The following is a 13283-nucleotide window of genomic DNA, read 5'->3' as shown; positions in this document are numbered from 1 at the left end:
GCGTGGAAGTCTGGGACGGTGCCTAAGGAGTGGCAGAAAAGGGGGACCAGAGGGTGTGTGCCAATTACAGGGGTATCACACTTCTCAGCCTCCCCGGTAAAGTCTACTCCAAGGTGCTGGAAAGGAGGGTTCGGTTGATAGTCGAATCTCAGGTTGAAGAGGAACAATGCGGATTCCGTCCTGGTCGTGGAACAACGGACCAGATCTTTACTCTCGCAAGGATCCTGGAGGGAGCCTGGGAGTATGCCCAACCAGTCTACATGTGTTTTGTGGATCTGGAGAAGGCGTATGACCGGGTGCCCCGGGAGATACTGTGGGAGGTGCTGCGGGAGTACGGGGTGAGGGGTCCCTTCTCAGGGCCATCCAATCTCTGTACGACCAAAGCGAGAGCTGTGTCCGGGTTCTCGGCAGTAAGTCGGACTCGTTTCAGGTGAGAGTTGGCCTCCGCCAGGGCTGCGCTTTGTCACCAATCCTGTTTGTAGTATTTATGGACAGGATATTGAGGCGTAGTCGGGGTGGAGAGGGGTTGCAGTTCGGTGGGCTGGGGATCTCATCGCTGCTTTTTTGCAGATGATGTGGTCCTGATGGCATCATCGGCCTGTGACCTTCAGCACTCACTGGATCGGTTCGCAGCCGAGTGTGAAGCGGCTGGGATGAGGATCAGCACCTCTAAATCGGAGGCCATGGTTCTCAGCAGGAAACCGATGGAGTGCCTTCTCCATGTAGGGAATGAGTCCTTACCCCCAAGTGAAGGAGTTCAAGTACCTTGGGGGTCTTGTTCGCAGTGAGGGGACAATGGAGCGGGAGATTGGTCGGAGAATCGGCACAGCAGGTGCGGTATTACATTCAATTTATCGCACCGTTGTGACGAAAAGAGAGCTGGAGCCAGAAGGCAAAGCTCTCAATCTACCGGTCAGTTTTTGTTCCTACCCTCACCTATGGTCATGAAGGCTGGGTCATGACCGAAAGAACAAGATCCAGGGTACAAGCGGCCGAAATGGGTTTCCTCAGGAGGGTAGCTGGCGTCTCCCTTAGAGATAGGGTGAGAAGCTCAGTTATCCGTGAGGAGCTCGGAGTAGAGCCGCTGCTCCTTTGCGTCGAAAGGAGCCAGTTGAGGTGGTTCGGGCATCTGGTAAGGATGCCCCCTGGGCGCCTCCCTAGGGAGGTGTTCCAGGCACGTCCAGCTGGGAGGAGGCCTCGGGGGAGACCCAGGACTAGGTGGAGGGATTATATCTCTAACCTGGCCTGGGAACGCCTCGGGATCCCCCAGTCGGAGCTGGTTAATGTGGCCCGGGAAAGGGAAGTTTGGGGTCCCCTGCTGGAGCTGCTACCCCCGCGACCCGACCCTGGATAAGCGGATGAAGATGGATGGATGGATGGATGGGAGTTTTAAATTAAAACTAAGAGTTGTTTGAATGACAGAAATCTGCTCAGATAAGATCCTAATGAGTGCAACAAGACATGTAACAGTAGGGTCCCCAAAACACAGATAAAACACTTCACCAAATGAAAAATGATCTAACAAACAAGGTGAACAAGAATTGACTTTAGATAGCCCTAGTCTTATGTGATTCAACAGGAGTTAGGAGGAAATAGTGTTGACACTTTCTGTGAAGCTTGCAGATTTGTATTCTCAGAAGTTTAATAAATGCTGCTAAGTGCACTAAACTTTATTTTTTCATTGAAAAGTTTATTTGACAAAGTTTAGCTATTTTCTTCTTACCTGTTTCGTTTATTTAATATATTTTTCATACATTATTTATACAATATACAGTATGTTTTTACATTATACATTTTTAATTTAAGTATACAAGTGTAGATTGGTGAAGTGTTCAATAAATGTTCTTGTTGAGAAATTCTGTGTATATTGTGTTACATTTTATCTTTCAAATAGAGGTTTTAAAACAAGCACATATCGGCCAAATATCGGCCAAAATACATCGGCAGCATTTATCGGCCATCGGCTGACCCTGATTTCTAAAGCTCGGCATCGGCCAGAGAAAACCCATATCGGTCGACCTCTAGGCTAGATGGAGGATCTGTGCTAAGCGAGGCTAGCAGTGGGTGCGTCAGACAGAGTTACAACACGCACGGAGATGAGAAGAGTCTGTATGGACTTATCTAACTCTGGGGGATACGGTGAATATGCTAAAGTCCCAATAAGTCAGCGTGTTCTTTTAACAATATCGAAAAGCAACATTTCCCACCAGCGATTACTGTTATTTCACCTACCCGCCTCTGCTGCAACAACTACGATTCTGCTGATTATGCATGTCAAGAACTGCAGCTTTCTGCTCCTTATTAAGTTGAGATAATATTATTATGCTCCAGCAGATCCAATTTATCCGCATGGGTGTCATCTGTAAGTTAAACCTCAGTGGAGTTGATGGTATTGCAATGTATGGCGTAATGAGTGCCTTTTCATTGTTGCCTGTCTCTGAGGTAGGCTACATCAGTTGTTTTATGACAGTCGAGCAGTGGAGGTCAACAGATTCAGAGGAAGAATTGTTATTCATTTAGTGTGAAACTGTGGGCACTGAGTAACAGGGTGAGGGACATGAGGATTGAGAGCAGTATTATGGCCTAAAGGAAATTAATAAATATCTCCCAAAAAAGAGAATACTTAATTAGCTGGAGGTGTTGAATAAGTCTCCTCATCACTATTCTAAATGAATACTCTTGGAAGGAAGGTTAAAAGGCCATGGCTTCTTCTACTTGATGAGTACTAAAGTAATGTTTATACCCAGTTTGACAGAGTTCTATATTTAAATTTGAACAGATAATGATTAGATTATACTTTATTGTCCACCTTGATGGAAATATGTCTTTGGCTTCTCCAAAACATTAAAGGAGAATTCCGGCCAATTTTTACGTTAATCTTGATCGCTATAGCTACGTGAGTACTTTCGATAGAAAAAAGTGCAGGTAACACAGAGAAGCTGCAGCTACATGTACAAGCGTCCCCTGAGCTAAAACGGCAGTTGTCGGGGCAAGTTTTAGAGTGCCTTTGTGCCTCTTAACAGACACAAAATGCAACTAATATGTCTGTGCCACATCAACAGGGCCCTTACGTGTCAACAAGATGCGTTTTCAACTCAGACATTGTTTAAATTCACCTACCCTGGTCCCTGTCTCGATCCTGCCGGTAGCTAGCTTGCCCTGCTAGCTGATAGCCGTTAGCTGCTAGCTGCCCTCCGGTGAGTGTATTCAGACAGGCTTCTATGATAATCATCCCTATAACAATCCACGGAGCGGCGGTGGTGTGGCTATGTCCTCCAGAGGACAGGTCATATCACATCTTGAAGTTTATTCCCCCTAAAAAAAACAGTAGTGCGGTAGTAGCTGTTAGCTGCACTCCGGTGAGTGTGTACAGCCAGATAGCTGTTAGCCGTTAGCCGTTAGCTGCCGTCCGGTGAGTGTATTCAGCCAGGCTTTTGTGATAATCGTCCCACTAACAATCCACAGAGCAGCAATGGTGTTGCTATGTCCTCCAGTTACTGAAGGCTAGCTTTAGCTTGCGCTTGGAGCAGCAAGTTCATCTGCCTGTTGCCCCTCTCTGTCTCGTTCTTTCCAACTCTTGTGAGGCTAGTTCTTCGTCTGTATAGTCGGGTTCGAATAAATAAAGACGACCATCAAACTCAAAAGGCTCTTCCGTGTGTTGTATATCTGCTATGTTCTCCATAGTTACGTTACTCCAAGCTTCTTCCCTTGTGAATAACTCTGCTCTTCACTCTTCACACACTACTCTTTACCTTTTCCTGCTACAACTGAATTCCCAGGAGACAGTGAGAGACGATGCTACAGCTAAGCTTCAGTAACGCTATTACTGTGCAAGCCACAGACATCGTTTATCCCGTTTCCATGTAGTTACATAGTCACTGATATGGTCAAAACCACTACAGTGCTCAATTACCTATTTTGAGGGGGAAATAATCTAAACTTTTTGCTGCGAAGGCATGATCTGTCCCATGCAGGACATCCACCAGACCACCGCCGCTTCGTGTATTGTTATTGGGATGATTATCACAGAAGCCTGGCTGAATACACTCACCGGACAGCAGCTAGCAGCTAACAGCTACTACCGCACTACTGTTTTTTTTAGGGGGAATAAACTTCAAGATGTGATATGACCTGTCCTCTGGAGGACATATCCACACCACCGCCGCTCCGTGGATTGTTATTGGGATGATTATCACAGAAGCCTTAATTGTATTTTGTGTCTGTTAAGAGGCACAAAGGCACCCTAAAACTTGCCACGACCACTGCCGTTTTAGCTCAGGGGACGCTTGTAGTACGTAGCTGCAGCTTCTCTGTGTTATCTGCACTGATTCGGGTCGGGGGGTTTTCTATCGAAAGTACTCGCATAGCTATAGCGATCAAGATTAACGTAAAAATTGGCCAGAATTCTCCTTTTAAACACAACCATGACACTACATGCTATCAAACATTAAACATACAATAACACTACACACTATTAAACATACAACAGCAACTGTGCCATGACCAGAAACAGCAGCAGCAGGTCGAAAGGAGGTACAAGAGAACACATTAAAATACCTGGTCTTTTCTTGTGCAGTAATTACAAGATTTGATATTGTCAGCTGATTTCAGTAATGGTTTTTATTTCATCTTAATACCACTGAGTAACAAGGAAGTGCAGTACAGAAATAAAGAATACATACAGTATGTTTGAAGTAATTTAGCAACAGTCTTGCCATTGCATAGTTTGTCCACCAGAGAGCACTGACAAATGTATTTATTAAGTATACAAAAATACAGTAGGCTACATAATCTGTCACAATTCTGTGATAACCGAATCAGTCAATATGGCTGGGCCAACACATTCTCACTCCCATCGCGTAAAATACGGACACTTGGTTAGGTACCTTTGGTGTTGTTATTGGTGCTAAAAGTCTCCTTTAGCGCTTGGTTGGGACTATTGGCGTCACTTTTGACGCAGTTAGGCTAAGGAAAAGGTTGTGGGTGGGCTTATAAAAAGGTATGTTTCCATGACACGCGGGACAAGAACGGGACAGTTGGGTTTTGGAAAAGAAGAACGGGACAGTTGGGTTCAGAAAAAGAAGAAAGCGACAGTTGGGTTTAGGAAACGTGACACGCGGGACATAAACCCCGGTCTCCTGGGTGAAAGTCCTGTGTTGTTTGACCCATCCTCCACCCTAACCAACCTCCCTATGCGGATTTTAGGGCTTTCATACTATTCAATACCGTTGTCGCTCTTAATGCTGCGTCATCTTCAAGCGCTGTCTAGCTGCTGCTGTGTAGCTGCTGTGTGTGTGTGTAGAATGCACCAGGCGTTCTACACACACGCTGAAGGGTGCTTTTTGCGTCGTAGCTGACGCTGACAGCCACTGCCCAAGTGTCCATATTTTACGAGTTCGGAGTGAGAACGGGTTGGCTGGGCTTATGTTTGAAATCATCGCGACGTGAAAAAAAGATTTTTCCAGATATCAGTCTATATCAAACTATGGCAAATATATTTAAAATCACAGATAAAAAACAAACTCATATGTGTCAAACTAAAACTTAAATAACTAATTTTGTTAGTTTTTAATTACAGCTTAAAGATGAAGTTTGACTTCAGAGATTTGTAGAACAATAAAATAAGTTCATATAATTAGCTCCATAATAATCCTAGAAAATGCCAAATGTTCTTAAGAAAATTAGCTCGCTGCAGAAAATGGTGAAATAGCTTAAGTTGAAGTTGAAATATAAATTTTCAAAAAAGTAGCAGTTTAGGTGTTGAAGTATTGGGTATTATATCTATTATTATGAAGGCTTATTGGCTGATATATTAGGCTATAGTATACCATATAAATAAAGTCTGATAAACTTTAGGTACAATAACATGAACAGTTCATAAAATTGAATATATCAATATAGTAATGTAATCAATCTTCATGTGGTGAACAATGTCCTTGGTCTGCCCCTGCCAAATTTCAAATGCACTGCAACGATGACTGAATCATATCTTGGCAGGCAGCCCAGATTGTCTTGCAACTCCCAGGACACATAAGCCACGCAGTGTTTAAAAGGTTTGCACCAGAGATTTTGTTTTTTATATATAAAAAGGTGTTCCTCCCTCTATCTGTCTGGAACAGTTTAAGATAGCTACAAGCTGTTTTGACATAACTAGAATGGAAAACGTTTTTCGCCACAACAAAGCTACATACATAATTCAGTGAGAGAGTGTGCAGAGGATTTAGTATCTCCTCAATTTGGGTTGGCTTAGCCTTTTGTCTGGCTTATCAGCATTGTTTGCAGGGCAATCAGGAGCATGTAGTCAGATGTATACACTTGAACACTCATTACACACAGTTAACAACACATAAGGACAGGGTACACAAGGTCTTCCAAATATGCATGACGGTCACAAACAAAGTCACTAGTAAAGACAGAGTGCTAACAGGCGCTCACTCAAGGTGATTCTTCAGTATTGAGCAGCAGCTGTGAACAGGACAGATTTTTCTTTGGGGAACTTGACAGCCTCCCTCGACTGGTGACACAGCCCGGGGATTAGTATTGTTTACACCAGGATGTCAAACAAACACAAAGAGATGTGTTCTAATGTTGAAATGTCTCTCTCTCTCTTCCCTGCAGGTACATGGGTGACATTTGGGGGACAGATAACTGACGAGGTATGAAACATTTTTCCTTTTATCCTGCATGTTCATTTCATCCTAATGGACTCTGCTTTCCGTTTGATTGGTTTTGTTTTACTATATATGCAGTAGTGATGAGTAGTATTCAATGTGTTTTATATAAACGTGTACCTGATGTCATGTTACCCAGTGTCCTGTGCTGTAAACACTTTGGTAGGTGTTTGATATCGTAATAAACCATTGATATTGAATATTTTTAACATATAACAAAACCTGAAAATGGAGCCAACCATAGCCAGTCAGATATTTGTGCCTCTTTTGTAATTTGTATGCACAGGGCTCGACATTAACTTTTTGAGGCACAAGTACATTTACGTTTCACTTCTCCATGCACAAAAGTCACTTGTCCGGGTAAAGATTTATCATTTTATAATTTTTTTGTGTGTTTTGCGAACAAACCGTTGAAAGCATCCAAACACTATTAACGTTAATAAAATTCAGTAGAAACAAACGTGTCCCAACAATAGATTTCCCCTTCAACAAGAAAGAAGGATCTCCAGACTCATAATACAAAGTAATACGTTGCACGGTGCAAGTGGTGACTTGAACTTATATTATATCTAAAATAATTTTGCAGATATAACAATGGATTTTGCCACTAAATGTTGGTGTTAACATTTTTTTTTTTTCTTTCTACAATTTCACTTTCTACCCGACAGAGGCTGATTTACCAAGGGATCCTTTAAAAGGTGTAGCTACTTTACAGTTGATTATTACCTGATATTTAATCCGGCAAGTCGCAGAGCTGAGGTTTTACAAGAACTGACTGAAAAACGAGCAGCGGAATAGTAACGTTACGAGGCAGAGAGCCAGCCGCTAAATGAGTCAAATTAACACAAAGCACACTGCTATTGCCACGAGTGACATTGTATTCGGCTCGTTTTCTGTGAACGATGTGGCGACGGGGTAACGTTAAGGCGGAGTTAGCAAGCTAATGTTAGCTAACTAACACCGGCTGGCTGGCTTGCTGGCTCCGCCGTGCTTTTATGCTGCATCGCTTACAGAGAATGAGCTGAACAGCTAGCGGTCCGTCCGACGTTAGCGGTCAGTCCAACGTTAGCGGTCCGCTGACCCACTGCGCTGGATTGTGGGGAAAAATTTTTATTTGTTTCAAATCGGTAACATAGACGTAATGATAACGTGAAGTAACATGGCATTTTATTTGAGTTTTTACGTTTTAAATTTCTCTTCCACTTGCCCTACAAAAAAATCCACTTGTCCCGGACAAGCCTTAATGTCGAGCCCTGTATGCAAGCTATAAAGTTTAGTTTGACTTAACCTGTACAAAGTCAATAAGGAAATGATTCATTCAGTGTTTCAGACACATTTTTTTTCAGTCATCTGTCTCACGCTACTATTTTCATGAATAAAACACAGCTGTTGTCACAGTTAACCTTAATCTGATCGTTGGCTGGCTGACCAAGTTCCAATATCTACAGGCTCAATTCACACAGACTGAGTTGTGGTGATTCAGATCATTTGGACTGACTGACTCAAAGTTAATAGGACAGGAAAACGGCCACACATACACACACACACACACACACACACACACACACACATACACGCACACATTTAGTGACACTAGAGAGTTTAGAATGACACTTAGGGCGGAAGAGAACAAAGCTCGCCCAGGAGACACAAAAACAGTAAGCTTATGTAACAGTATTATTTTCCTCACCTTAATGCTTAGTGCCATCAACTCACATGGTCGCTCGAAGCTTAGCTACCCTCTTCTCTCTGTTATTGTGAATGTCCCCAGTTCAATGTCACTGGTATCATTCAGACTTGAACAGCTGAGATTCATACGGGAAAGGCTGTTTTAAATGCTACATTGTTGACTAGGGCTGGGACGGTTACCGCGTTACTGCAATACCACGGTCACGTGACTCCTACCGCGGGTCTGAGCTCGTCATTGTCATCACCACAAAAAAACATTGGCCTGTACATGTGTGCACGTTGTGTCTAATGACATGGATTCATTGATTCTAATGACATTGATTAATTGATTCTAATGACATGGATTGTGTCTGATGACATTGTGTCTTACATGGATTCAAAAACAAAACTTATCATCAAAAGATGGAGTAAATCTGACCTTTCGCAAGTTGGGGAGCGCAATGTTCCATGACACATAATAACATTCCATTCATGTTGACTATTAGGCCTATATGCGAGAGTACCTGTGTAATGTCTTGTATCGGAGAAATGTCTTTGCCTTTCCTACCGTATTTCTCCGTTCTCAGCTGAGGTAGACACATTACCGTTACAGCTGCAGTGTTTACCATTGCACATTAGCCTAGCAGCTAACTTTCCTTCTGTTTATAGCTTTATCTCGATAAAGAGGTAGAGAGAGCATCAAGTTAGCGGACTGCCGAGTCGCCCTCTCTGCTCTCTGTCTGCTCAGCTGCTAGACGGGCTGCACTCGGGCTGCAACATGTTGTAAGGTTTAAGCCGATGGGTCAGTGTAACGCTTATCAGTTCAATTTTCGAAGCAAAATGGACATTTGGAAAAACAGAAAAATGGGTTCAAATATCCAATTTTTCATTTTTTTTCCACCTTGACAAATTAGAAAATTGGATCTTTAACCTGTTTTTCCAATTTTCGGTTTTTTATTCAGAGGATCAGAAATTGAGAAAATTACAAAATTGCGTCTGAGCTCCAATTATTTAATACTGCAATAGTATTCTCTCCCTCTACTTTGTGAAATATGCAGGTCATTAACTGCATATGGACCAAAAAGAAACAAACTGATAGACTTTGGGGTCAGAGGTGCTTGCAACTGATGGTTTCGAGTGGGGGGGGTGGGATGTAGCTAGGTGGAACGAGGGAGAGAATATCATTGCAGTATTGAATAATTGGAGCCCAGACACAATTTTATAATTTTCTAAATTTCTGATCCTCTGAATAAAAACAGAAAATTGGAAAAACAGTTTAAAGATCCAATTTTTTAATTTGTCAAGGAGGAAAAACATGAAAAATTGGATATTTGAACCCATTTTTCTGTTTTTCCAAATGTCCGTTTGTACTTAGAAAATTGAACTGATAAGTGTTACACTGACCGTTTTCGGGGGTAACGTCATTCACTTTTTTTGACAATAGATAAAGCCACCGTGTCTTGAGAAGTTCTAGCTTGTTGTTTTATTGTTCACTTTTAACTCACTTTACCTCATCTTTACTATCTCTTTTTCCTCTCGCTTTTCCTCACAGCGGCACTCATACGCTACTCTCTGTTACCGCTCGCTCTCCTGGTGCGACCACACGGGCACTGATGTCACTCACTTAAGGCACCCTGCCATTCTCGCTCTAACTTACGCTACTCTAGTAAGGGGGTTGCGGTATACCGCTCTACTGCGGGAATTTCTTGCTTTTCAACTGCGGTAAGAAAAAATCCATACCGTCCCAGCCCTATTGTTGACTCAGTTCTGAAGATAATGTTTAAGCTCACAGTAGAGAAACACAACAGTGAATTATTACCATGGAAAATAACCAAAAAAAGAAGCCAATGCTGCAGACCGAGGGTCTCAGTGGATTCGGTGGAGCAACCACACAGCAGCTACAGTACCATCATCACATACAATGCTGTTGGGTTAAAAAGTCCTCCGCTGTCCTGAATGCCCCCGGTTCAATGTCAATTTTATCAAAAGCACCCTAAATATACCTACATGTCCTCAGCAGAGTTCAGTGTCCCTGTCCTAATTAAAAAAATGCACAACAACTCTGGCACACAAACACACTTACATAAAATCTGTGTCAGTGCTGCATAAATTCGCACACAGTTGTGCACAACACTGACACAAACACACATGCAAACACTGAACAAAAGTGTAATCTTTTCTCTTAGTTCATTTGTATAATTTCTAATAATAATAAAGGGCATTTTTTAATGAAAGCTTATTAATTGTAACCCATGGATGTACATGTACAACATTAGCCAGGAAAACCCTCAAATAGACAGACTACTGGTATTCTACAAAAGGGCTGCAGAGCATCTGGACCAAAAAATTAGGGAACTGGGGGAAACAGCTAGCTTCAAAAGTACTCCTACCATCACCTCAAAAGCTCATTAATTAACACGTCATATCTGTACATACACAGAAAATTACAAGTTTGATGGTAAGGGGGGTTACGTGTTGTAACTTGGCAACCAGCAGCTGGATGCAGTGACTTTTTGGACTCTTGACGTCACCGTGAGGTTGCCAGGCAACCACAGTAGAGTCCAGGAAAAAACTGTGCCCGATTAGTGAGCTTTAGAAGTGCTGGTCTGTGGACTTAACTATGGACCGAGCCAGGCTAACTGTTTGTCCCTACTTTCAGTATTTATGCTAGGCTAAGCTAATCACCTGCAGGTTCTAAAGTAGCGTTGTGTTAAGCGTGCATAGTGAAAATTGTACAGTATCCATTAGGACTGGGTATCGTTTAAAAAATTACAATACAGTACCCATTAAGTGATACCGTTACCAATAGAGTACTTCAATAATCATCATGTGAATGTAAGCATCTCCGCATGCTGAACTGCCCACAGACTGTATGGGTTGTAGCTGCTGTGGTAGTGGGCCAAACACACATCGCATAAAATTGAAGAGCAATTGTGGTGATTGGCTGCGAGCAAAACCATACAAATATAATGTTTTTTCTAGATCTGGGTACAACATTTTGAATGCAGGTATGGTTTGACTGGAGATGTTTCGATACTACTCAGTACTGGCTTATTTCGGTCAAAATCTTAAAGGTATTGAGTACCAATATGCAGCCCTAGTCTACATGTATTCCTCTAATTCTCAGTGAGGAAGTGAATAAGTCACTAATGACGGGTCACAAGTTTCTCACTTAATAATAAGCTTATTAAAAGGTGTATATTGTTTATATTTATATATGCCTTTTACACAGCCATTAGAAGCCATTTTCAAACCCCAATAATAAAGTATCTATCATCAAAGTGTTACTAAGTTTGTTTTACTGCAGTCTTGTCTGAACAGCAACACATTCCCAGACAGACAGCTTGCAAGAGTGATGGTGGGCTGCAAGTTAACATTGCTTACTCATTCAAAAAAGCCCAAAGTGGATCCATAAATCCTAAAGTGAATTTGAAGAAAGTGTGTCTTGTCGATTTTAACTTTGATGTACTGTAGGGATTGTGGAGGGGGGGAGGCAGTGCAGCCATAAAATCATCTCAAGGCTGTGTGGGTAGTATGTGGGAGGTTACCACGTCCTTCATTCTGGGGTTGTGAGAGAGAAAACGTTTTTTCTTATTCCATTTGTTCTATGTATGGAAATCAAATTCTCCTGCACCTTTTGTGCCGCAGAACAAATCAAAGCTAGAAGCCTCAAGCATAGCCACCCATGTATTTCTGCAACTTTACGGTGACTCAGTGTTTTTCTGAAGGTGAGGGTAGAAGTACATGTGTTTGTGTTACAGATTGTCTCTGACGAAGGCCATTAGTCACAAACAGTTATCCAAAATGGCCAGAAGTCAGAAATGTTTGGAAGCCGCGATGCTTCATCATCAACACAAACTTCCTGACCTTGTGAATGTCACTATAAGCACTCCAAGACAGTGATTGACCTTTTTTAGTATCTTACAAGACTCACTGTGAATGAGCAATCAGCAAAGGCCGAACAGTCACCCTTTAAAACAGACTCGATCAATCTGGTCTCGGCTCGCTTGTCTGTGACTATCTGCTTGTCTGTGTCTCTTCTCTTCAGCCTGTTCCTCACCTTACCTAACCCTCCAACAAAATGTATTCCCCACTGTGTTTTTTCTTAAATCCTTTCTACTTTTCATTAACTCATCCATCGAGCACTTGCTCACTTTTTCCATGCACTTTCAACATTTTCTTTATCCTCCATCTATGTTCTTACCTCTGCAAAAAATCTCTTAGCCCACCCTTCCTTTGCCTTATTGAAAAATCACCCTCCAGTGTCCCCAACAATTGTAACAGAGATTGTTTCCTATATGTGCACTCAGCAGAGGCCAGTTAGAGAAAGAACATGCTGTTCATTTTCTTTGTCATCCCTCTTTCTCTCCTTAACTGACCCCTACTTTCTTTACCTCGCCATTATCTAGCTCTGTCTTTTCATTCTGTTTGGTTTGCCAATGGCAGTCTGTGGCTCTGAGGCTGAATGAACCATCTCTTTACTTTTCTGCCTCACTGTCCATTCAACCTTTTCTGAAATCAGTGGCTTTGCATCTGATAATGAAGCAGTTCTTAAATATGAATCAACGTTGAGATATACTGGGTATAGTACTAGTTATGCTAAGCTGGAAAACATTAAAGTATCATTCTTTCACAGACCCCACATGGGAGCAGTCTTTTGGCTTTCACTTTTTAAAACCCATTTTTATTGATTTGTCATCCCTTTGTTCTTTTACTTTGGTATCTTTTATTATCATTTATTCTGTCTATTTTATTGCTTTTATCACATAATTTTTCTCTGCCTTTGTTTCATTACATCAATCTAAATTCTTATTATAAGAAGTTACATTGTTTTGCTTTGTTCCTGTACTTTCATTGTGTCCACCAAAGCACCGTCTTTAAAGACCCTAATTTAATAAAGGTTATTATTATTGTATCGTTATTACACATAGGCTTGAACTGTTG

The 13283-nt window shown here is 41.9% G+C and overlaps 1 protein-coding gene across 1 annotated transcript in view; it reads left to right on the top strand.

Annotated features, from left to right (window-relative positions):
• Positions 1–13283, top strand: part of kcnab1a (potassium voltage-gated channel subfamily A regulatory beta subunit 1a) — an 81228-nt gene that overhangs the window by 49987 nt on the left and 17958 nt on the right. The window contains exon 3 of the mRNA XM_078246497.1: positions 6619–6656. Coding sequence (XP_078102623.1) covers positions 6619–6656 — 38 coding nt within the window. The remainder of the gene's footprint in view (positions 1–6618; positions 6657–13283) is intronic.

Source organism: Sander vitreus, chromosome 3, assembly GCF_031162955.1.
Source record: "Sander vitreus isolate 19-12246 chromosome 3, sanVit1, whole genome shotgun sequence".
In the NCBI taxonomy this organism is placed as follows: domain Eukaryota; kingdom Metazoa; phylum Chordata; class Actinopteri; order Perciformes; family Percidae; genus Sander; species Sander vitreus.
The sequence above is the reverse complement of the archived record's forward strand: the minus strand, read 5'-3'. Positions and strand labels throughout refer to the sequence as shown.